General features: G+C 33.8%; 2 protein-coding genes and 1 non-coding gene across 3 annotated transcripts; 2 read left to right on the forward strand and 1 right to left on the reverse strand.

Annotated features, from left to right (window-relative positions):
• Window positions 1-12,143: 12,143 nt before the first annotated feature.
• On the reverse strand, window positions 12,144-16,470 carry LOC133832851 (uncharacterized). The gene is made up of 5 exons (XM_062263134.1): window positions 15,504-16,470; window positions 14,813-15,436; window positions 14,420-14,719; window positions 13,135-14,299; window positions 12,144-13,029 (listed from the first exon to the last, which is right to left on the reverse strand). The coding sequence occupies exons 1-5, from the start codon at window positions 16,468-16,470 to the stop codon at window positions 12,144-12,146; spliced, it is 3,942 nt and encodes a 1,313-aa protein (XP_062119118.1).
• A 3,864-nt stretch (window positions 16,471-20,334) lies between these two features.
• LOC133831166 (probable xyloglucan endotransglucosylase/hydrolase protein 32) lies at window positions 20,335-22,495 on the forward strand. The gene is made up of 4 exons (XM_062261372.1): window positions 20,335-20,706; window positions 20,839-20,939; window positions 21,055-21,272; window positions 21,636-22,495. The coding sequence occupies exons 1-4, from the start codon at window positions 20,508-20,510 to the stop codon at window positions 22,000-22,002; spliced, it is 885 nt and encodes a 294-aa protein (XP_062117356.1). The 5' UTR covers window positions 20,335-20,507; the 3' UTR covers window positions 22,003-22,495.
• A 2,822-nt stretch (window positions 22,496-25,317) lies between these two features.
• TRNAY-GUA (transfer RNA tyrosine (anticodon GUA)) lies at window positions 25,318-25,410 on the forward strand. The gene is made up of 2 exons: window positions 25,318-25,354; window positions 25,375-25,410. It is a non-coding gene; the product is annotated as a tRNA-Tyr (tRNA).
• The last annotated feature ends 1,892 nt before the right edge of the window (window positions 25,411-27,302 follow it).

The raw sequence follows: 27,302 nt of genomic DNA on the forward strand, positions 1-27,302 counted from the left end.
CCACTAACCATGTTTGTTCTTGTTTGCAGATTCTTGAGTCCGCAAAGCAATTGGAGCAAGGAGAGATGACTATGAGAGTGGGAAGTGGAGCGCTTTTTTCAGCCAAAGCATGTGGAATAGTCCATTTAAATTTTAAGAACAATTTTCTATTTTTGAATAATGTGTTATTTATTCCTGAAATTACTAGAAACATTATTTCTTTATCTTTGTTACATGAACAAAATTTTAACATTTCTTTTAGTAATAATATGATTTTTATTTCAAGGAATGGGAACAATATTTGTCATGCAAAATAAAAGAACGAACTGTACATGCTTAATCCAATAGAAAAATCGCTCAATAATTCTGAATTGTTTAAAGTAGTTGTTCCGCAAAGTAACAAAAGACAAAAGGTTTCTAAAGATAATGACACGTATCTATGGCACTTAAGATTAGGTCATATCAGTCTAGATAGGATAAACCGGTTAACTAAAAATGGATCTCTAAGGGAACTAACAGTTGGAACCCTACCGGTTTGTGAATCCTGTTTAGAAGGAAAATTGACTAAACGACCTTTCACTTCGAAGGGAAATAGAGCCAAAGAACCACTAGAGCTAATACATAGTGATGTATGTGGTCCAATTAACATTCAAGCTCGAGGTGGTTATGAATATTTTGTCACATTTACTAACGACTATTCTAGATATGGTCATGTGTACCTAATGCTTAAGAAGTCATAAACTTTTGATAGGTTTAAAGACTTCAAAGCTTTAGCTGAGAAGAAATTAGGTAAATCTTTAAAAACACTTCAATCTAATCATGGTGGTGAATATTTGGATTCTTAATTCAAATATTTCTTGCTGGAGCATGGAATTCTATCCCAACTCACAGCACCTGGAACGCCACAACAAAACGGAGTTTCAGAGAGAAGAAACCAGACTCTGTTGGACATGGTCAGGTCTATGTTAAGCTACTCTTCACTTCCCTTATCGTTTTGGGGATATGAACTACAAACGGCTAACTACATTTTGAATGTAGTTCCGTCCAAAGTTGTGACAAAGACACCTCTGGAACTATGGAATGGAAGTAAACCTAGTTTACGACATTTCTGTATTTGGGGTTGTCCTGCTCATGTGCTAAGACCTAAATCTAGAAAACTGGATTCTAGGTCTGAAATGTGTATATTCTAGGGCTATGCTCCAGAAACAAGAGGTGGATATTTCTATATCCCAAGTGATCAAAAGGTATTTGTTTCGACAAATGCAACATTTTTAGAACACGACTATATGAATGATTTTAAACCTCGGAGCAAAGTAGTTTTAGAGGAACTAATGACAGATAATATTTCATCTCCATTCTCTTCATCAGTTAATGATAAAACAACCAAAGAAACCACAATTCCTGAAAAGGAAAACCCAGTGCAACGTCGTAGTGGGAGGATTGTGAGACAACCTATTCGTTACGAAAATGAGGCACACGTTCTTGTATCAGATACTGAAAAGGACGATCCATTGACTTTTAAAGAAGTAATGGAAGACCTTGATGTTGATAAGTGGCAAGAAGCTATGAATCAAGAAATGGAATCAATGTATTCCAATTCAGTCTGGGAACTTGTAGATCTGCCTGACAATGTTAATGCCATTGGATGCAAATGGATCTACAAGAAGAAAAGGGGTGCAGATGGAAAGGTAGAAACCTATAAAGCAAGGCTTGTGGCCAAAGGCTCCAAAGGCTACACACAGAGAGAGGGTGTGGACTATGAAGAAACATTTTATCCTGTGGCCATGCTTAAGTCCATTCGCATACTCTTATCCATAGCTGCCATCTATAATTATGAGATATGGCAAATGGACGTCAAGACAGCTTTTCTGAATGGCCACCTTGATGAAACCATTTATATGGAACAACCAGAAGGGTTTATAAAGAAGGATCAAGATCAAAAGGTATGCAAATTGTTGAAATCCATATATGGATTGAAACAAGCATCAAGATCTTGGAACTTAACATTTGATGAAACTATTAAAACATATGGTTTCGAACAAAATGTTGACGAAGCATGTGTTTATAAATACATCAAAGGAAAAATTGTGGTTTTCTTAGTTCTTTACGTTGATGATATCCTACTCATTGGGAATGATGTAGAGACATTATCAAATGTAAAGAAATGGTTGGTTGAAAAATTCCAAATGAAAGATTTGGGAGAAGCGAGCTATGTTCTAGGCATTAAAATTCTAAGAGATAGAAAGAACAAGCTCCTAGCACTTTCACAAGCAAATTATATTGATAAAGTGCTTGAAAGATTCTCTATGGAGAATTCCAAAAAGGGTCAATTGCCGACCAGACATGGAATTTCTCTTTGCAAAGATCAGTGTCCTAAGACACCACAAGAGCAAGAGGATATGAGAAAGTATCCCTATGCGTCAGCTGTGGGGAGCCTAATGTATGCAATGTTATGTACTAGACCTGACATATGTTATGCAGTAGGGATTGTCAGTCGTTATCAATCAAATCCAGGTTTGGAACATTGGATTGCGGTGAAACATATTCTCAAGTATCTCAGGAGAACGAGAGACTATATGCTAGTATATTCGGGTAGTGACCTCGAACCTACTGGATAGACTGACTCAGATTTTCAATCTGACAAGGATAGTAGAAAGTCTACTTCTGGGTTAGTATTCACTCTTGGTGGTGGAGCAATTGTCTGGAGAAGCATTAAGCAATCCAGTATAGCTGATTCAACCATGGAAGCTGAATACATAGTAGCTTGTGAAGCAGCTAAGGAAGCAGTTTAGCTAAAAAAGTTCTACATAGATTTGGAAGTAGTTCCAGAAGTGGAGAAACCACTTGTTCTTTACGGTGACAACAGTGGAGTAGTGGCCAATTCTAAAGAACCAAGAAGCCACAAGAGGGGAAAGCATGTAGATCGCAAATACCACTTAGTCAGAGAAATCGTACATAGAGGAGATGTGACCATTCTGAAAATCGCATCAGAACACAACCTGGCGAACCCGTTCACGAAGACGCTTCCAGCAAAGCAATTCGAGGGTCATGTACGTAATATGGGATTGAGAGAAATGCCTCACTTGCTTTAAGTACAAGTGGGAGATTGTTAGGAGTGTGTCCTAAAAGCATGTAAAGACATTTGTTTTTTCTGTGAATAAATAAATACAATAGTTTATTATTATTGTTATATTTAGATTGTTAAATTATTGTTTGAATAATTTTGAAAATATCAGAAAAATCCCATATTCATTATTGAGGATGTGATCTTGTATTAGTACGAGAGAATTAAGATCACATGAATGAATAAAAATAGTCAACGACAACAAATTAAAGTTATGGAATTCTTTAATTGGAGTTGTAAGCACGGTTTACTGAGTATCATAATGATACAACAAATCTAGATTTGGATTATTGATGTGGAAAGACATCTCGGTAAAGGTGTTTTATATAATATGATTATATATGACATGGACCGCGATATGAATTAGAGTCTTTATCCAAAAACCATTTAACAATAAAGACTTGTAATTCATATCATAACTGATAATCATTGATAGATCAACCTAAATCCTGAGTTTTCATGAACTCCTGTTCATGTTTATTAAATATTTTGATTCATTCGTTAAGGTCTCTTCAAAGAATGAGGCTAATGACTTTTGTTTTGGAGATTTTATATCATGGATGGTTGGGAACATGTATCAACAATACGGAATCTAATATTTCCTAACGGATCGTATATTAGTTCCCTTAAGGGTTAATTCTGGAACTGAATGATTTTGAGCTCAAATCTATAATTAGATTATAGATTAATTATTCACTAGTGAATTAATGGTACTTAAGGAATAAGAAGTAAATTAGAAAGGTTAAATGGTAAGTCTTCCATTATAATTTATGAACTAATTAATTAGAGGGTTGAACTATTGTAAGATGGTTATATCAATGGATGACTTAAGAAAAAGATTATGTAAAAGTATATCTATAACATAAAGAGTGCAATTCTGAATTTATAGTGAAGTAATATCATAATTAATAAATTAACTATTATAATTAAAGAGTTTAATTATTTTGTTTCAATTTATTGGAGCTTAATGTTATAGGTCCATGGTCCCCGAAATGGCTCAAACAATCACTGTCAAAGGCAAATACATAAAAAAAAAGGACTTATGTGATAAGTAAAATATTTTTCTATGTATCAAACATAATTATTGGTTAATTATGTGTAATTAATTAATTAAGAATTAATTAATTATTTGATATAACAAAAATATAATTAATTTTGAATTAATTTATTTTTGGGATTTTTGGTATTTAAATAATAATAAAAATTGGGAAAAATCACATGCCATCACAGGCACTGTGCTACACGCATAAGAGATGTACTCAGTCTCTTGATTCCACAATTTTAGTTATTTAAATATTAAATAAATAATGAGATATTTTAATATAATTAAAATATTATTATTCAAATAAAAATCGGATAACTAATCAGTTATTTTGAATTTGTTTAAAATAACAAATATTTAAATATATAGGATATAGTAAATATAGGATATCAGTTTTTCACAGAACGTAACTTTTCAGGGATAGAAAAATATCTAGAAATCTCTCTCAGAGAAAGAGAACAGTGACAAAAACTAAAGTCATTGTTCTTCACAAAAACCTAGGTCCAAACTTTATCAGATCTCATGTGTTGAGAACATCTGATAAATAGTTATTGCTTATTATTTGTATAGCAAGCCCACACTCGTTCTTTGTGTGCCTGAGAACATTTTGGAAGATCTTGGTGTGAGATCTCGAGGATTTAGCCATACGAAAAGATAGCAGCAAGGAAGGACCTGAGGTAATTTTTTCTATTCATGTCCTTGATTCAATATATATATGCATGTGAAGAAGTAGATCTAGAAATCTTATGGGATTAATCTAACAATTTGATTGTTGTTCCGCTACGTATAATCTCTTATTTGATCAATAAAAACCAACAAGCCCCTCGGGACCTCAAATTTCACTAAATCAGGTAGTTGAATCATTCCCAAGCCCTTTGCTTTGTTTTCCCAAAACCCAAAGCCACACACTTAAAAGTTCCCACTTTGCATCGCGACACCACAGTAGGCCGAGAGGCCTCCGAGAATTCCCATGTATTTTGTGCCGCCGCAGCCACCACTAAGGGTCGCGACGCCGCACCTGACAGAGAGCTAGCCTATAAATTTTCCCATTTTGCGTCGCAACACTAAGGCGGTCTGAGGGAAACCCCAGCCTCGAGGATTTTCAAATGAGTCGCTGCGCTCAGACCAAGCGCCGCGGTGCTAACCTGAAAAACTTGAATCCTTTGCGATTTTCAAAAATCGCAAACTCTCCAAAAACCAACCAAAACAACAACCTAACAAGAATCAACCACCAAAACTGTTGACTGTCTTTTTAGCCAACGACGTGAGAACGTCAATAACGACAAGCCTTCAAGAGAAATAAAAACGACAACAGACGGTATAAACAAGAAAAGTAAATAACACAGGAGATTTTTATAGTGTTTCAGCCCCGATTGTCGGTAATAGCCTAATCCACTTAGAATTGTGATTTATAGACCTATACTCAAGATCAGATGGACTGAGCCAACTGAGTTTCTTCAGTACAGATTGTGAAAAATACAAGAATTCTCTCTTATTTCAGCACTTTCTCTCTCTAGAATAGACGGACCCAATTTTCTCTCTCTAGAAATAAGAAGCAGAAGGAAGCCTCTCTCTCATCCCATAAACTCTCTATTTATAGGCCTGGGATCCTCAACTGATATCCCCTTATGATAGGGATATTTTATTATATTTATTACATTTAAACATTCAAAATTCGAAATGTAACAAACCCCCATTTGTGGGAAGAATGAGAGATTCCCGCGTATGTTGTTGGAGTTGTGTCTGACTTAGTCTCCTCTAGCTAGTTGGTCCACCTCCTACCCACTACCCATGCAAGTACTGATTGAACATGCATGGTGGTAGGATATGCATGGTGGTAGGACATATTTTTGGTGGGTTGAATGTGCATGGTGGTAGGACATGCACTTCTCTCCTCTAACATGGCACTCTCCTCTAGCATGCCATGTTCCTCCTTGAACCAATCTCCTTGCTTCTCCTCGGACCAAGGTGGTCCGAGGCAACCTCCTTGGCACCCCACCTTGTTTAGCATCCCCCAAACATGTCCGATCGAACATTGTATAGCTCTCCTTATCAAAATCTAAGTCTCATTCCTCTTGCATGAGACTCCTCCTCCTTAGCTACTTACCTTGGACACGTTCGAGCCAACACTTAGGAAATCTTGGGAGGCTTGCCTCCTACATACCCTTGGGGTATCTTAGGACCACATCCTCCTTGGGGTCTCCTAGGACCACTCCCCTTAGCTCTTCTAGAATGCATTCTCCATTTTTTGGGTATAACAAAAACAATCCCAGAAGCCCGGATACACAGTAAACTATTGGGAATTGTGCCCTAAAAGCATATGTAATAGACATTGTTTGAAGAAATAAATAAATAAATTGAATTTGTTATGCATACATTATATGGACTATATTATTCTGTGATAATATTAAGTAAATATTAGAAAAAATCATAAGTTCATATATGTGATCTCAACCACGTATTGGTACGGGAGGATTGTGTTTGAGATAAATGAACTCGAATAGTTCGCAGTAAAATAAAGTTATGGAATCTTTATATTAATTACTGCATGTACGGTCCACTAGTATTATGAATACATATGATCTAGATCCGAATTACTAGTGTAGTAGGATACTTTAGTGGAGGTGCTTTATATATTAGAGAATATATAGAACTAGACCAGATATGTTTATTAATACTTAGTTAAATACAGTTTCGAAGTATTAATTAAACATATCAACTAATGATCATATACAAATAGATCTTAATCCTGAAGTTACTATGAACTCGTGTTTATGTTATATGAGTTCTTTGATTCACTCATTAGGGTTTGTCAGAATGATCAGGCTAGAAACTTTTGTTTTGGGAACTCATTAATGTAAATGGTTGGGGACATAGTATACAGATAAGGAATCTATACATTCTCGTAAGAGATTGAATAATGGTTCTCTTAAAGGTTGACTTTTGGGACTGAAAGGTTATTGAGCTCAAATTCATAATTTGGTTATGAATTAACCTTCACTAGTAAAGTCGATGGTACTTAAGGAAACAAGATATAATTAAAAGGGTAAAATGGTCAATTTATTCCCGGTTAATTATGAACCATTATTAGAGGGTTAATTTGTATGTAATGATTATATCGATGGACGCTTTATTGTTATAAAGTACTCAGTAAATGAAATGTCTATAATTACAAGAGTGTAGTCTCATATTTATAGTTGAGTAATCATGAGATTAATAAATTAAGATTATTTAATTAAAGAGTTTAATTAATAATCACAAATTTATTGGAGCTTGGAATTATAGGTCCATAGGTCCCCACAACAGCTCTATCAACACTATTCAAGGAAAGAGTTGATATAAAGGGTAAAATGGTAAAAAGACATATTTAAGAAGAAATTTGTTCTTCAGGCCAAATATGCAATTATTTGATAATAGTGATTAATTAATTAATTACAAAATAGTTGTAATAATCAAAATTAATTAATAAATAATTATTGTATAATTTTTGAAATTATAATAAAATAAATATCAAATTTTTGAAATTGATATTTACTTAAAATTGGTTTTAATTAATTAATAGAATTAATTAAATATCTTTATGTGAGTGGGAGATAACAATCTGATAAGTTAAAATTGGATTTGAATTTAAAAGATTAATATTTATTCAAATAATTAATTATATGTGATATTAGTTAAAAAGATAATAGATTCAAATTTGAATTAATTATCAGGTTGTAGATTTTATCTAATAAGGTAGTTTGAATAAATAATTAAATAATTGTGAAAAAAAGTCTTGGACCCTATTTTGTAGGAAGCTACACGCACCAAGTAATCCCAAGGACTCACTTGGGCATGTAGCGCATAAAAAATCAAGATTGGATTTCTTTCATTTCTATTTATTTAATTAATTAATTAATGGATAAGTAAAAATTTAGTTTTGATGTTTACATTATTAAAATAATTAAATAATAGTTGAGAAAATAAATATCCCTACTTTATAGGGTACTGCACGACACACACAGTCCCTGGAATGTGTGTGGCATGTAGCTATAGAAATCAAGGATGGATTTTTCACTTTTATTTATTTAATTAATTAATTAATGAAAATTTCAAAAAGTTAGTTTTGATATTTTCATTAATAAGATAATTAATTAATTAAAAGATAAATTGTAATTGGTTACATATTTATTTTTTAAATATTTTTCTATTTAAGTTAGACTTATCAGAAAATAATAAGATACTGAATTTATTCGCTCTAAGAAAAGAACGATACTTTCCATCTCTCCCTGAAAAAGATACAGAACCAATCTCAAGTCTATTCTCTTGATCTCTTGTGTTCAGTACATCAAGTTGAATCGGAAATATACCATCCTTTATTCTCTAAGTGCCTACACACTTCTTGAGGCGTAGAGAACGTTGTAGAAGATCTTTGTGTGAGTACCTAGGAGCAGCTTGGATAGGAAGATCGTTTATTTTACGAAAACATAGCAAGGACACTTGATAGGCATCAAGAGGTATGTTCTTTATTCTTTTCTTGTTTTTGATTAATGTATGTATATTAATTAATCCACATATTTAAAAGTAGTTTAAATATGCTACAAAATTTGTATTGTATACTGGGTCAACCCATCACTATTCCGATGCGTATTATGAAACTCGTTCCTAACATAAACAACCATCAAAAACCTCTACCACAATCCCAAACTCAGAAATCAAAGATTTCTTCAAAAACACCAAAAGATAAAAACTTATAAGCTTTAGGATTTGAATTTACCTCCTAGATTTATAATCCCAACTAAGTTCTTAAGCTTAGCAGTTCCTACTCTTTAATAGCAAGCCTTCAATTTCCCAACAACCAAATCTAGACTTAGAAATCTTCAAGAATCTTCAAGGTTCTCTCTTGGAATTGAGAGAGAGAGAGGGGAGGAGGGAAGAAAAACGTGAGAGTGAAGTTTTGGCTCAAACATGACTAAGTCTTGAGCTGTACCTTTGGCAAAAGACCATAATACCCCTACCTACTAAGTTTTTCCTTTAAACAGCCAAGGCCAAAAATGTCATTTGATACCACAATCCCGCTACTCCTCAAATTTCACTTAAGATCTCAATTAAATCCACTAATCCTCCAATTGAAAATATTTTTCCCCAGTTATAACTCATACTCCAATAATTCCAAGTAATTCACCAAATTACCAAAATACCCCTTGGCACACCCCGAGCTGGGCATTAATCTTTGTTGTGACTTTTCTACTAAATTGCTCACTTGGATCGTCTCGTGCCGAATATCTCAAATATATCCACATAATAATATAGTCACACTCATATAGCATATATAATTACAGATATACCATCACAGGTCAAAATTACGAAAATGCACTTTTTAACAAAAACAAGCCTATAAGCACATTTAACATACTTAAACATGCATAAGCATCCATATCATAATATATCTCATATAGTTCACATAATCACATATATAATCACAATTAAATCATATTAACACATAAGAATCTAATTATGTCCTTCTGGCACACTAATCAAGGCACTAAGTCTTATTAGCAAATTTGGGACGTTCCACCAAATCTCCCCTACCAGTTCAATACCCCAAGTCTCCCCCGCTAGCTCACGAGGCCAGTTTTGTACTGTTGAAGAAGAAAAAGAAGAAGAGGAGGAGGAGGAAATCGGGTTGTGCAATTTGATTATTAATTTTCCCTTGTTGGTTTTGTTTTATTAAAATCATATTGATTATTCATTTTTAAATATTTATGTTAATTTATTATTATTTAAAATAGTTTTTTAATTATTTTTTATTATAAAATATATTTTCAATTATTTAATTATTTCACTAATTAATAAAAGCTGAGGGTATTTTGGTCATATTTAAAATAAGCTTGGCCAAAATGAGGTCCAAAGACTATTTTGATCAATTTTGTAAAAATATAGGGTCTGAAATGTCATTTAACAAAGTATAGGGGCCGATCGAGTATTCGGGCAAAACACAAGGGTCAAACTGGTATTTTTCCTTTTTTAATTTTTAGAATAATTTCGAATTATTAAACCAATCAAGTCCTAAAAAATTATCTTATTTTTAATTTAAATATTGAGTAGTGATATATGCACATATCATATGCACCAAAAAATTATATATAATAACGTGAGAGTTTATCTATTATTTTTTCTTAACATAATCATAAATAATGACACATAAAAATATACAATTTTAATGTGTGAATTGAGAGTACGTTTATTACTACTTTTATATATGTATATATAGGGAGCTTCTTAGGTAAGGGTTATTTGTGGCCCGTTTTTTATTTTTGGTATTTTGAGAAATTATAATCTGATTTTTTTGTATGACAATGTATATAATAGTTATAGTATGCATCCCACCAATTTTCGAAAAATTTTAAATAATTTTACGGTGCCAAAATTAGAATTCAAATAGTCTGTTTTTCATGCGTATAAAAAAAAATTAGGCACACGTACAATTGATTGTTTGAACTCTGTTTTCGGCACCGTAAACTATTTGGAATTTCTAAAAAATTGGCAGGATATCTATTATAACTATAATGTACGTCATCATACCAAAAAATTGGATTATAATTTCTCCAAGTCTCAAAAATAAAACACACTCCCACTGTAGGGGCAAAAGTGATGCCCTACCTAAAAAATCATATTTATATATATATATGACAATTCTCCTATATGGGTTTCACTTTGAGCCCTACCGATGGAGCTCTTCAGTGTTCTCGACCTGTGAACAGTTTTCAGCACGATTTTTTATATGACTATGTATATTGTAGTTGTTTAGAGCATCTTACAAATTTTCAGAAAATTCTTAATAGTTTACAGTACCGAAAACTAGGTTCAAACATGTTGCTTTTCACGCGCATAAAAAAAAAATTAGTCATGCGTGCAACAACATGTTTGAACCTAGTTTTCGGTATTGTAAACTATTCAGAATTTTCTAAAAATTGCGTCGATGCCCTAAATAACTACAATATACACGGTCATAAAAAAAATCGAGATGAAAACTGTTCAAAGGTCGATAACACTGAGAGCCCCACCAGTAGGGCTTAAAGTGAAGCCCCTATAGGAGAATTCCCATATATATATATATATATATGGGAATTCTCCTATAGGGCTTCATATATATATATATGGAAATTCTCTTATAGGAGCTTCACTTTAAGCCCTACCGGTAGGGCTCTCAGTGTTTACAACCCGTGAACAGTTTTCGGCGCGATTTTTTTTATGACCGTGTATATTGTAGCTATTTAGAGCATCCTGCAAATTTTTAGAAAATTATGAATAGTTTACAGTAGCGAAAACTAGGTTCAAACATGTTGTTGTACGCATGACTATTTTTTTTTATACGTGTAGAAAACATGTTTGAACCTAGTTTTCGGTACTGTAAACTATTCGGAATTTTCTAAAAATTTGCAGGATGCTCTAAATAGCAACAATATACATGGTTATAAAAAAAAGTCATGCCGAGAACTGTTCACGGGTCGAGAAACACTAAAAGCCCTACCGGTAAGGCTTAAAGTGAAGCCCCTATAGAAGAATTGTCATATATATATATATATATATACTATTTCTAATTTCCAAAATTACTTAATTTCATCAATGATGGAATGAGATGATAACAATAAAGGATACAGAAATGTGAAACTAAATATTACACTAAAAAATGTCATCTAATTATAGCACAAGGTTTCTCACTTTAAATAAATATAATTGCCATATAATTATAGCATAATATATCTCACTTTTAAAGCAATATAATTGGTTGAAAAAATATGTATATATATATTCAAATTTGTTAGTTAGTGTAATGTTTTGAGTATTATATTTAAAGTGTAGCAATCATACTCTTGTGAAAGAGTTATGATAAATTGTATATAGAAAAATTATATAGTAAGGACATAACTTTTTTTTTTTTTATCAAGAAATGGAATATTATATTGAACAACCAACTAATACAAACAAAGGCCGAAGCATATAGCTCCCCCTCAATTACAGTCTAGAGAAAAAATGTATCATCAATTTCTCCCTCAAATTCAGAATTTTACTCCTATGGCTAAGGTTATTAGCTCTAGCTTTAACTGAATTTCTAATAAGAACATCAACATGGGCCACAGAAAAACAGCAATTTTCCAACCAGCACTTGTTTCTATTTTGCCAGATGAAATACACTGAAGCAGCCAATGTAGCTGCAACTACCCGAGACAAATCATCCTTACTGGGCTCTTCTAGCCAGCAACACCAATTCTGGAAATTCCCAGGCCAAATTAGATCTCCCAGCCAACTAGCAACCGATTGAAGAACTTTCCTAGAAAACAAACAGTCAAAAAATAGGTGAGCATGGCTCTCCATATCAGACTCACAAACCGGGCAACATTGAGAGATAACAGGGATATTGCAGTGTTGCAATAAGTCTCTGGTAAGAAGGTTCTGATGATAAGCCCGCCACAGTATAAACCTGTGCTTGGGCACTGAGAGTTTACACCAAATATTCTTCATTCCTGTGCTAGGGGAACCAGAAATGGATAGCAGATAAAGTTTATTCAGCTTGAGTTTCCCCTTACAAACAGCAGCATTCATAATCGAATCAGACAAAAACTTGCTCACCTTAACTAGCTTTTTCCAGTACCAGCTAGTATCTTGATGCAATACATAATCCCAAATCCGGACACCTTTTAAATAGGTGCAATTCACCCATTTGACCCAAAGACTATCTTGTTTAGAAGAGATCGCCCAAACATATCTAGCAAGGTTAATCTTATTCCAGAGAACACCCTCTTTAAATCCTAAACCACCATAGGATTTAGGTCTGCAAACATGGTCCCAAGAAGCAAGATGAAATTTACTTTGAAAGCCATTACCACCCCATAAAAAAATTCTGCATAAACAGTCAATTTCTTTGATAACTTTCTGAGGAAGGAGAAATATGCTCATCCAAAAATTCCTTATCCCCAATAAAACAGACTAAATAAGTTGCACACACCCAGCATAAGACAAGTTACGGCTGGCCCAACCATGAAGTCTTTGCCTAAATTTCGAAGTTATGAGATCACAATCCATAGCTTTCCACTTAGTAGGCCGCAAAGGAACACCAAGATACACTAATGGAAACTGCCCTTCTGTCATATTAGTAATACTCAAAAGTTTCTCCTTCTCAGCTATAGAAATACCCCCAAAATAAATGCGAGACTTAGCTTGATTAATACTCAGACCAGAAGCTGCTGAAAAGGATTTAAAAATCTGCAGCATGAGCTGAATAGAACTATCATGAGCTTTACAAACTAGCAACAAATCATCCGCAAAGCAAAGGTTAGTTATGTTCAAAGTCTTACAAAGCGGATGAAATCTGAAATTCTTATCTTTAGCGGCCCCATGTAGATCTCGTGTGAGGTATTCCATAACTAGAATAAAGAGAAGGGGGGAAATATGGTCACCTTGACGCAACCCCTTACCACCCTTAAAATTACCATAGAGTTGACCATTCATAATAATGCAATAGGAAGATCCTCTCAAACAAACCATAATCCATTTAATGAACCTACCAGGAAACTTGTAAGCATTCAATAGATTCTCAAGAAAATCCCAATCAATAGAATCGTAGGCTTTGCTAAGATCTATTTTCATTAAGCACTGAGGCGACACTCTTTTCCGGCTATAGCCTTTAAGAAGGTCTTGAAGAATAAGAACATTATGAGCAATAGTTCTATTCTTAACAAAAGCTCCTTGGTTTTGATTTATCAACTTGGGAAGGATAGGAATCAACCTGTTACAAAGCATTTTAGATATACATTTGTATAGGGTATTGCAGCAGGCTATTGGGCGATATTCTGAGGCATTTGAGGGTTGACTGACTTTAGGAATAAGAGCTAATATGGTACTATTCAAAGTCTTCGGAATGTATCCTATATCAAAAAATTCAGTCATTGCTGTAGCCACTTCTTTCCCTATGACAGACCATAGACTCTTGTAAAAACCAGGCCCAAACCCGTCCGAACCCAGGCTCTTTACTGCCTTAATGCTAAACATGGCTGTTTTGACTTCTTGGTAAGTGAAAGGTTTGATCAGGAAAGTTTGGTAATCAATGTTAAGAATAGGACCCGAGAGCACTACTGAGGACTCAATAAACCCAGTTGATGCACTAGCTCCACCTAAGAATGATTAAAAGTGCTGAGTAAAGTGACTTATAACCTTTGGATAATCCACTTCAACTCTGCCAGTTTCATCTACAAAGGACACAATGTTGTTAAGAGCTTTCCTTTTCTTCATACTGGCATAGAACATGGCTGAGTTCTCATCATCGAATCTGAGCCAATCAACCTTACTTTTCTGATACAAATAACTCGCATAAGCTGCCTCTTTCTTTTTGAACTCCAGGTGAGTAGCTCTCTCAATTTCGCTCAGGTTTTGATTTTTCGGATCAGTGAACAAGTTGCTTTTAGCTTGCTGGTACAACATCTTACTTTCCTCATACTTCTTAACTATGTCACCAACAATCCTCCAATTAAACCTCTTCAAAACAAACTTAAGTCGTTGTAACTTCCTCGAGACCTGTTGTAAACCACAACCCTCTGAAGGTTATGGATTATTCCAGCTAGCCAAAACAGTAGACTTGTATTGCGGATGACTAGTTCACATGTTGAAGAAACGAAAAGGGCACAAACCATTCTTGTGGACAGAAATATGCTTCATAATGATGGCACAATGATCAGAAACAACATCCCAATTAGTTATGGCATTGACATTTGGGAAAGTATCAAGCCAATCCTCATTAATGAACACTTTGTCTAACTTGGAAAAAATGCGATTATTCCCATTTTGACTATTCGACCAAGTGTAAAAAGAACCCAACAGTTTCATTTCTTCCACAATCCCAAGATCGAGCCATTTTCGAGCATCCTCTAATTCTTTAGGAGAAATGACCTTACCCCCTATACGGTCTGCTAAATCAAAAGCAGAATTGAAATCTCCAATAACTAACCACGGTTTGACAGGGTGAGAAATTACAGACAGCTCAGACCAAAGAACTTTCCTCAACTCTAACTGATATGAGCCATAAACCACAGTTAAACAAAATGACTGGCCAGTTGCCCAAATCTGAACCTTACAATGAATAAACTGAGCATGATCAATCAAAACATCTACTTTGACCCAACTGCCCTTCCAGATTAACAGGATTCTACCTTCCAGGGTCCTACTACTATAATAATCCCAACCCATAAAACTAGAGTTCATAACATCCTTTACTCGATCACCTTTTATTTTGGTTTTCAAAAGAGCCCCAATACCTATCTTATTTATCTTGCAAATATCAACAACAGATATCTGCTTATTCCTCTTATTTAACCCTCTAACATTCCAGCTCATTATATTGAAATTGTCCATTCAAATTCAGTAATAATGAAGGATCATTAAGAAATTGCTTCTGTTCTTGGAGAACACTGAAAGCATTTTTTGTATTCTGATCAGTAACAGGGGATTTCGCCTTCATGGTACCTGGTTTTTTCGGTGTGGCCCATCCTTGCTCCTTGGGAAGCACCTCAAGCTGGGATTTCGGTTCCATTTTAGTTGATAACTGAGCTGAGTTGTCCTGTCTTTGGTTAAGTTTACTGCCTGAAGCTTCATGCTTAGTGTTGTTTTCTGTAGCAACAATTGGGACCTCTTTCTTTCTCCAGACCATACCCTCCACATGCTTGCAAGAAGAAGTTGTATGCCCTAACTTTTTGCAATTAGAGCATTTGGTAGGCAGCCACTCATAGTCTATCAATTGATCCATTACTTGACCTCTCTCATTAATGTAGTTAATGAATTTAGGAGGAGTATTTGATATTTTCATATCAACCAGAATCCGAGCAAACTTAATCATCGATCTATCCTTAGTGACCTTATCTATCATGATTGGTTTTCCAATAGTACTAACCAATGCACTCAAACTTTGCGTGCCCCAGTATTGTAAACCAAGATCAGGAAGACGGATCCAAACAAGAACCGATTTGATCGATTTTAGAGTATCAATATTAGTTGTCCAAGGTCTTAAGATAATTGGCTTCCTATCAAAATGAACTACCCCTGATTCTAAAACTAAATCACGTGTAGCTTCATCTCTGAATTTAACCATCGTAAATCCATAATTCATCCTTGCCACTCGGTCAATCCCAAGCTTCCCCCAAATCCGGTTGATAAAACCTTCAAAAACTGGTAATGGTGGATTAGCACCAATGACTACACAGATCAAAGCCGATTTCCAGAATGATGCTTCAACTTCTATTTCCTCTATGTCCAGCTGGGCAATCTTTTGTTCATCCTTCTGAAGAGGCTCCATAAATTCTAGTTTCGTACCCCCCTGAAAAGGAAGGGATTCCTTGAATCGTGACCAGGTAGCCTTAGCTGCTTCTTGAAATGTTTGAGTCTCTACCTCTTCCGCCCACGAGTCGGACCTAACCTCTGGCGATAACGAAACAATCGGAGAAGAAACTAACTTCACCTTTTCTGGAATCTCAGGGACCTCTGAGGGCACAATCTCACCTGCTTTTTTATCTCACACCAGCTCAGCTAATGGAGCATCTGACGGAATATCTATGGATGAAGGGAGCTCTTGTCGTGGGTCAGCCTGAGCAAGGACATAACTTTTGTCCCCACTCTAGTAGGGGACATTTTTATTTTTAGCACGAAAATAAAAAATAAATTAAGTTTTTTATATGATGTTGCACGTTGTAGTTATAGTAGGAATCCCACTAGATTTTAGAAAATTTCGAATAATTTACAATGCTAAAAACAGACTTCAAAACCATATGTTTCAAGCACGTATAAAACATGCTTCAAAACAACATGTTTTCGTGTTTCCTGCACATGAATAGGTTACAATCTAATTTTTTTATATGACGGTGTACAATATAGTTATTTAGAAACTCCCACAATTTTTTGTAAAATTCTAAATAATTTACAATACCGAAAACATGAAACATGTTGTTTTAAAGCTTGTTTTATACGCACGTAAAATAATTTGTTTTGAAACATGTTTTAGGGATCGTAAATTATTCAAAATTTTCTGAAAACTGGTGGAATGTCGTAAATAACTACATTGTACACCGTCATATAAAAAAATTGGATTAGAACCTCTCTATTCCATTTACATGTGTATATATATATTATAACATACATATTTAAAACTCGTTTGGATTTGGAATAATTTGTGAGAGTTGTGGAAGGTATAGGAATCAATAATAACGTGCTGATGAAGGCACAATCATAGTTAGCACCAAGTAATAATTGGTTTAGGATATGGAACCAATGCAGTTGCAATGATATCTCTTGTTGTGTTGGCTTCAAGCTTCATTTTCAGTAGTTTTATAGAATGAAAACCCTATTATTTCCATCATTTCTTCATTCAATGATAAAGAACCTTATTAGCTGTATTGGCTTTCCAAGGATCTTGCTTGCATTCACATGGACTCTTTACATTTTAACAGTAGTGACCATCAACAATGTAAAAACTTTTCTTTCTCGCAGACATTTCTTCAAACACTTGGTACCATAACTAAAAGCAATAAATTTTTGTATGATATACTTTTTAAGAAAAAACCAAACTTATATTATAGATATGAATTATGAAGTACGAAGGTCATAATACAAAATAAAATCTCCTTCAATCATGTAAGCTCATAATTTATCAAAATTTACTAATATTCCTATAATTAAAGAACTTTATTGTCAGAACCATAAGGTGAGATAAAGCATTTAATATGTAGGGTAAATGCTAAAAAAAACTCTAGTATTTCCTTATTTATAGTTGTATGTATGTACGTTTAATGAAAAAGATTGATAATTTCATGTACTTGGTAGACACAACAACTTGGGGCTAAGTGAGCAGTGCATGGTACTACTAAGGCAAATGCTCCACTACCACTACTCTACTCCAGCCCATTTATTAAGACTTTTGATGTTTTCCTTTCAATTTAGCTTGTCTGCTGGTAAAGAAAACAAAACAAAAACATAGATAGAGATGTGAAAAGGGCATCAATATTTTTATGTGGATCTACATTGTTCTAAAGTATCAGATAGAAAGATTGATATATATATATATAAATATATATATAGGTAAAAATACGTACGTTTACATAATGAAAGAAAGGAGTTACGTGAACTTCTTGATTTGTCGGCCATGCAGGCCCCACTGCCATATCCCTAGAGGCCCCACCTCTCTTTGGCCGACAAAATAGTGAGAGTATATTAAGACTTTTACATTTTTTTGGTCATAAAAATGAGGCTCTAAACCCTGCATTAATCATATATGTATAGTTTGGTGTCAATATGTGACAAAATGAAAATCTCATTTACTAGTCAATCCATAAATAAAAGTTAATCATGTGGAAAGAATATATTCTCATGAATAATCAGAAAAAAGAAAAGAAAAATCAAGTGAGACGAATTATTTTTCCTTCTTCTGATTCTATGTAAATGGTGTTTTCTTTTTCATATGTAGATCTTCCTGGTTTTTGTAGTACCATTTATTTTATTTTATTGGGTGGGTGAATTCAAAGCATTTGATGCTGAGCTTGTAAACCTTATTTTTGTGGTCCATACAGGTAAACCTTGAATGAAGATTTTGTTTTAGATTGCTATGTTTTGGAGATGTGGTCCCCCAAATCAAAAAGTTTGAATAAATCTTGTGGAATGGTCACTCTTACTTACAAAAGACAATCAAATTATTTGGTTGGGGGGCTGAGACAGCACCCGTTCTTGCGTCCATGTTGAGCAACCAATGGTCTAAAATTACAAAGTTATAAATATAAATACATATATACGTATATGTAGCTCAAATTTGACATTTTATGAATCACGTAATAAAGAAGAAAATAAAACAAAAAACTACTTTGTTGTTCTAACTATATAGCTAGCTTATGTTGTGATCTTATTAGAATTCTAGGGGTTTTGGTATATATGTGTGTGTACAAAAGAACTTTTTCCAATCAAAGAAGTCTTATCTTTCTGCAAAGAAAAATCTGAGTTATAAGATCCCCATATCCAAAATAGGTAACTTCATCAATGCTGCATATTCTATTTGAAGTAAAGTATCAAAAGGGGAGTGGAGCACATGAGGTGATCCAATGGCATAAAATCAATCTCAAGTACAAGATATCTATCTATCTGAGTTGGTAGCAGAAGAAATCCAGCAGTAGTCAATGACTTGAATGAATAATACAATTTACCTGAACATAAGTAATACAACTTAATTTACACACACATACATACATGATATGTGTAATATATGCATGATTTCCTTTAAGTGAAAAGTAAGGAGGTGGTAAAATGTGTATAGATCGACTACCTTGGTTATTCATATACAGCATTGGACCTATAATGTTATGTATCATACATATCCGTACAAACACTTCACTATATGGGATCAAAGTCACAAGATTTTGCTTGATAATCAAATCACCAAATAAAGATGGTCCCATGTATACAGACATTATAACCCACTACATTGATGAAATTCACAGCTACAACATGTGATTAAACACCAATTTTTTTTTATTTTTCTTTTTCTTTTTAAGATTTGACTATTTCAGAATCTGGACCTATCCCCAACATTTTCACATTTTTATCCTCAAACATCGGATGTGGGGGGAACTGACTTATGTCTTTTGGTGAAAACAACATACAAATTGGGTAAATTCATCAATGATGCCATAATGGTTCAGATAATAAAGATGCAAATGCAGCTTTCAATATGAGGACTTAAAAGACTGTGGAGTCACAAAGACAAAACCCAAAAAGAGAAATACAAAATATATTTTTTTAATAATTATACCAAAAAATAAAGGAAAGAAAACACACATTTAAGAGAGACACATCTACCTCTTCTGCACCACAACTCTTTTTTCAAGTTTTTTCACCAATGAAAAACAAAGCCAACAGGTTTTCTCATTAAGGGTGAGAAAGAAAGTAGTTGTGGTGAAAGGAAGACTAAAATAATACTAATAATTAAACTACCTTCTCATTAAGACCTCTTTTCTTTTTTCTATGATATACCACCCTTTTTTTTCCTAGTATTTTTTTTTCATTTATTTTTGGAGTTTTAACCGTTCATAGATTTCCTTGTTAACTCATTAACTCTCCAAAGAGGGACCCAGTAATCTTTCTATTTATTTCAAGGCAGTACGACCATACTCATACTTCTATACACTCACTCTCTCTCTCTCTCTCTCTCTCTCTCTCTTTCTCTCCTTTACTCACTTACTCTCTCTCCCCTGCATTTAAGCACAGACAATCATTCTATTTTCTCTACATAGATTCATCACTCTCTCTCTATTCTTTTCTCTCATCTCATCTCATCACAAGCTCCTTTTTCCCTTAATGGCTTTCATCATCCTAATCTTCCTTCTAACTCTTATGGTTCCTTCAAGCAATGCAGCTTGGCCACCTTCCCCTGGCTACTGGCCAAGTAGTAAATTCAGGCCAATGAGCTTTTATAATGGCTTTAGAAATCTCTGGGGTCCTTCACACCAAAGAGCAGACCAGAATGCATTAACAATCTGGCTTGACAGTACTACAGGTCTTTTTATTTAATTTTTTTTCCATTTTTATGGTTTTTTTTTAAAAAAAACAACTTTTATTATGAATCTCTTAATGTGCATTTAAAAGTTCACTTTTTTAACAAAAGGGTCGGTTTAATTTTGCATTTCAGGAAGTGGGTTCAAATCGGTCCGTCCATTTCGATCTGGCTACTTTGGTGCCTCCATCAAGCTCCAACCTGGTTATACAGCAGGAGTTATAACATCTTTATATGTGAGGAATTTTAACTATGTATATAGTTTCCAAAAAAAATATGTGTGTGTGTATATATATATTATAAATATTTAATTAATTACATGTCTAAATTGAATTGGTGTAAAAATGGCAGCTTTCAAATAATGAAGCTCATCCAGGGTTTCATGATGAAGTAGACATTGAGTTCCTTGGAACAACATTTGGGAAGCCTTATACACTACAGACAAATGTCTACATCAGAGGAAGTGGTGATGGTAAAATTATTGGAAGAGAAATGAAGTTTCATCTATGGTTTGATCCAACTAAAGCTTTTCATCACTATGCCATTCTATGGAGTCCAAAGGAAATAATGTAAGTTAAATAATAATAATTGCTATTTTAATCATTCTCTAAAATAAAGGAGACAATTGATTTTGATAGGGGCAATTATTAATAGAATAATTTGATCACATGAATGGAAACACTTTTCGAAAAAAATCTAAGAAATGTACAAAAATTGATAAAGTTAAAAAATCTATATGTTATAAGAAACTTGTCTACATGTTCAACTTGATGGCCACTAGTATCTAAGTGACACTAAATAGTTTATTATACCAAAACATATATATATTATATATACAAGTACTATTTATAGTAGGTGTAAAAGCTTTTTAGACTGTTCTAATTGTTTTTTATTCCAAACTATTGAATTAATTATTATTATTATTATTGCAGATTTCTTGTTGATGATGTGCCAATAAGAAGGTACCCTAAGAAGAGCGCTGAAACCTTTCCATTAAGGCCAATGTGGTTGTATGGTTCAATATGGGATGCCTCATCATGGGCCACAGAAGATGGTAAATACAAAGCTGATTATAGATACCAACCATTTGTTGCTCAGTACACCAATTTTAAGGCTGGTGGCTGCTCAGCCTATGCTCCTGCCAGGTGCCGCCCGGTTTCTGCCTCGCCTTTTCGGTCCGGTGGGCTGACCCGGCAGCAATACAGGGCCATGAGATGGGTCCAGCGTTACCACTTGGTGTACAACTATTGCAAAGACTATAAGAGAGACCATTCTTTAACTCCTGAATGTTGGAAATAATAGTCAAAATTGTCACTTACATTTTAATTTACCATTATGCTATAAATATTTAGCACTAGTGGAAAATCCCCTCAATGTTCACTTCTTAAATCTTTACCTTATTTCCCAATTCCTTTCTTCTTTTTTGATTGTTATTGTTATTGTTGTGTGAGAAGGCATCTTGTGATGGGCCCACTCTTGTCAAAATCAATGCCAATGAGTAGCTGAGCATCCAGGGAGGCTTTAAAAGAAGTAACCAAAAAACAAGACCCCCCCCCCCCCCCCAAAAAAAAAAAAAGTGCTTTGAATTCTTTTGGTATGGAACTTTAGTGTACAATTTCTTTTGTTATGTTATTTGGTTGTAATTAGAACTATATAAAATGGGGAAAAACATTATGTATACAGAGAAAGAGAAGTGGGATTTTGAAGCTAAACTCAAGGAGCATTGTATTTATTTTTATATGAAGCACCTGTCAATTAATTCCTAATAAAGGAAAAGCTCTTTTTGTTGTTTTATGGAGAAGTGAATGCAATGTAAATTGGAGCAATTTATGTTTGGTCATTTTCTCAATCTCCCACTTCAGAATATACATAATATTAAATGATACCGAAATAAAAGCATATGATACAAAAAAAATTGGATGAAACTAGTCATTGCATCACGGTTTTCAAGAGTCATTCAATGGTTTGGATCACTTGTCACAATTTATATAATGTATTATTTCTTATGAGCTTTTAACATCCATTGTATATAAAATATTATTGTAATTATTTGAGACAGATAATACCATTGACAATGGAATATATTTAGAGGGAATTTTTTTTTTCAAAAATCAAAGATCTAAACTGTAGTTTTTCAAATAATTATGCAATTTACTCTAGAAAATGCTACAAACACTCCCAACTCTAATATTTCCAAAATCCAATCGTATTTGTGAACTAAATCTCAACAAAACACAAGTAGTTGAGAGTAAATTGCCATGGTATTAATGTGCCGAATCTCAAATTTTCAATACAAGTATAACATTGTTGTGATCGAAATGATAAGAGTTATTGACATTAGTTGTTATTAATGTTTGCACAAAAATTGAGATGAATAAATGTGATTTCTCATAGATATGGCATGGTGTGGGAGTGGCCAAGCATATATTGAGATGTATAAACTATTAAAGTACCATTTCTTATTTTCATTACCAATTGAATTATTCTATCAACTATTCATATTAAGCCAAAATTGTTCATTACTGCTGCCATAAATTACGATGCAAATTGTTCTTTTCTTTTTTGTTTGTTGTTGGATACCATTAAGCCATACTTTCATTCTCTAAGGTTAGGTGAAATTGTATGTGTTGTACCATATGTACTTGGATTCGTTATGAGATCTTGTCCTCAAATTATAGTCGGTGTAATTACCACCATTACAAAAATAGAATATAAATAATGAAAAAAACCCAAACCACTAGTGGTATTTTTTTATTTACTTTTTATTTAAAGCTTAGGTTATAAGAGCAACTGTTTTTGGCAGTTTAGGTGGAATTCAAATGTTGAGTTTTATGAAAAGTCACAAATTGTACTATAGTCCATGTGAGTATGTACCTATGTGTTTCTAAGAGGTCTATGTGTTTCTAAGAGGTAGTTTCGTATCTTTATTTTAGCTTAGTAACTAGATTCTGTCTTTACTTACCTATTTGGCCAGGAATTGGAGTATGAAGATGTTAACACATCGGATTGTAATAATGAGTTTTAGTCCCACGTCGAAATAAGAAAATATGGTACCAAAGACAAGCGTGCGAGAACCAAACACATCATATAGAATAGTAGGAGGTGATATATAAATACATAGGATAGCATTGGTACGATTAAGATTTAAAAAATAACAAAAACATGTTCCATTTTCTATAAATGAACACTTGAGTGATGTGTACATATATGACACCCGATTAGATTTTTAATTATTTGAGTAACAATTATTTAAAAGAGTATGGACCCATGATTGCTAAAAGGAAAAAAAGAAAAGATTTAGTCATTTAGTGGGGGATATGTAGTTGTCGAGGCTTCAAAAAAAAGTTTTAATGGATTGAGAAGGATAGAATGTCTCCAAACAAATATGAAATATGGTCATATTTCACTCGGCTTTCACATCTGCCTTCTTCTCTCTTTTTTTGCTTTTGCTTTATATGAAGGTTTTTTTACTTGTCAAATGTTTGGTTTGAGTTGAATGTGGATAGATACCTTTTTTTTTGGTATCCTTTCTCTTCTATATTAACTCAATGTATGACTTGACTTAGCTCAACAGCTACGAATAGTACCCAACTCATCTTAATGAAACAGTCTAAGCCAATTCCATTCAATTATTAGCACTGGAAAGATACCACTTTTTCATAGCTTTAGAACAGAGTATATATTATAAGATGTTGCAATTATTGTGAGAAGGGTCATGTGAGTTATGATCATTGCTTCAAAGGACCCTCTTGTGAAGGACCTTCAAGCAAGGACCCATTTTGGGAAAAGAAATTTTACAAGTCACCCTTTTGATCAATTGATAATAACAGTTATGGAAATGATAATGGGTCATGTGAGTGATGATCATTGTCGCAAAAGTCCCTACCTTTATTATTTATTTTTATTTTTTGGGGGTTTTTTGGAAGAACGGTAAAGACCTATTTTGGGGAAAGAAATTTACATGTCACCCTTCTGAGCACTTGATGATAAGAGGAAAAAAATGAAACCAACCAGGCAACCAATGACATCTATAGAACCTAATCCCTCTATCTAACTCTAGTGATTTTGAGAAAAAATTATTGATAAAATAAGCATTTGCATGGTGAGGAGAGGAGACAGAGGAATGTTATGGCATGTGTTGTCAATTGTGATTTTATAAAGATCATGGAGCCCTACATCTGCATAATGATCAGAAGGAATGGGCATATCGTCAAACCTATTGTCTTTTTTTTTTACAGTGTTGTATTATTTAAATATTTTTAAGGAATTGGTATATTAGGAAACATTTTTGTGGGGTTTTAGCTCTTAGAAATTTTAGAGATAGCTACCCTACTCTTAAATTGTCATCACTCTAATAAGAAATTATGTTGGCTTAAACATTGTCATGCTTTCAAGTAGAGTACTTAACATCTACTTATAAGGTTCAAATGGAACCAAAAAAGTTCGAAAAAAATTATAATATTCAGCTAATACATTGGAATTTATGGCCAAGTAGAGTTTGAGCAAAACAGGTCTTCCATTTGTTTATTTCTTTAATGCAAATTAATTTAATTCCTAAAATTACTTATTTAACTTGATAGTATATTTCTTACTTGTTTTGTAATTTGTGCAAAACCGACCTTAGCTCAGTTGGCAGAGCGGAGGACTGTAGTTGGTAATATCCAAATGGATATCCTTAGGTCGCTGGTTCGAATCCGGCAGGTCGGAATTTTTCATTATTTATTTATTCTCTCCTTTTATGTAATTTATTCAAATTAAATTTATGCTTTTCAGGAAATGTGACAAAAAAATCTAAAATGGAAAATAAAGGTGACTAAAATTATATTTTTCAAAGTAGGGTCTCACTAACTTGTGTATAGGAACAACCTTCTTGGTTGCATTTCGAACAATCCCACTTAGTTCAATGTTACAACAACCATAAGGAAATCAATTGCATTTTAATATCACTAAATGTGAGTTTAATGAAAATTGATGTTTCCGTTAGATTTAACAAATTTTTTATTATTTTTAAAAAAATTGTTTTCCGTTAAATTTAATACTTTTTTATTATTTTCTAACATGGTTAGTTTTAAAATTATCTAAATAAGATAATATATTAAAAAATAATAATACAATCATCTAAATAAAGTAAATAAATTGAAAAATAACATAAATAACAAATAAGTCATAATAATTTCTCATCATATATTTTAAAATTTCATATTAGAATATTTAAATTTCTCTATCAATTATGTTTTCAAAACTATAACCGAATAATATTTATGTGCTTGTTACACCCTAATTTCGAAAATAAAATTTATGATATCGAAATGTAGACTCGTAAAATGTAAACTCGAAAATAATAAATAAGGGTTCAGCACTTGTATAAATAATCATGTTTCCTGATCTGTTATCATTGGCGACTGAGCACCAGTTAAGAAGGCTCGAGCTTAGGCATCAAGCTTGAAATGATGAATCTTCTCCAAAGTCTGAGTGTAATTCGAACCTTCATTGCAAGCTTGAGGAGGTTGATCTCCGATGGTTGAGCTTGGTAAAGTCATTGGCTAAGGACGAGGTTAATCAGAATGATCAGCTCGTGATGTGGGTCGATCTCGAAAGTGTGTAAGTTGTATGTTCGAAGTCGGTAATCCAGTTTGAACACGGCTGTTGTTTTAAAATCCCTATTCTACGAGGATTTGTTGTAATCTGATAATAAATCCCAATTATCATGAGATATTATGTAATTAATGCATTTATTTGTATTTATTTTAAATTTGAATTATAACTTTCCGAAATAAAAAGGAAGATATTTTGTTAACCAGTCTATAAATAGATTGAAGAATTTCATTTGTGGATACACACAACTTGGTACCGAGAACACTCTGCTAAATTGCTTTATAAAAGCTCTAAGAGAAGATCACCAGTCAATAACACTGACTCATGAACTAGGCAGACTTTAACTGCTGAACCACGTAAAATTTTGATTGTTCTTCTTTATTTTCTTAATTCTATGTTTAGTGCTCTTCATATTCAAGTTGACAAAAAACAGCGTCAACAGTTTAGTGCTTTCATTGAGAGCATTAAGCAAGTCATTAGATTGTTTAATCAGAAACCTCCTGAATTACCAATGGCCACCACGAACAACCCCAACACTGGTGGGCAACCATTGCCCTAAATACCGGAGGAACAGACACCGTGCACTGAAGATTACCCGCGACAACCTGGGAAGCAGCCCATGGCTGACCAGGGCTCAGAGGAAGAGAGTGCTTCCTCTGATTCCCAGGGACCGCCTGCTCCTAGGCCTAACGAGGATCTCTACTATAATCTAGAGAGATACATTCCTATTGTTGAACTGGAGAATCGCCAACTGCGCTAACAACTGACAGAAGCTACAAGGCGCAATGAAGAGTTGGCCAGACAGGCTGCTGAGGTCCAGGCACCACCCCGAAGGCCAAGAGGACGTCCCTGAGGGAGCACGATCGCCATGAGAGCTAAGTAAGGGGACCAGCAGGCTCAGCCGAGGTCGAGAACAAATATTGTTGATGAACGCCCCAGGAGAAACACTCGAGCTAAGGCAACTAACAATCCGACTGCGAAGCTGTCTACCGGAACAGGGAATA

The sequence above is a fragment of the Humulus lupulus genome, chromosome 4 (genome assembly GCF_963169125.1).
Source record: "Humulus lupulus chromosome 4, drHumLupu1.1, whole genome shotgun sequence".
NCBI classification, from domain to species: Eukaryota; Viridiplantae; Streptophyta; class Magnoliopsida; order Rosales; family Cannabaceae; genus Humulus; species Humulus lupulus.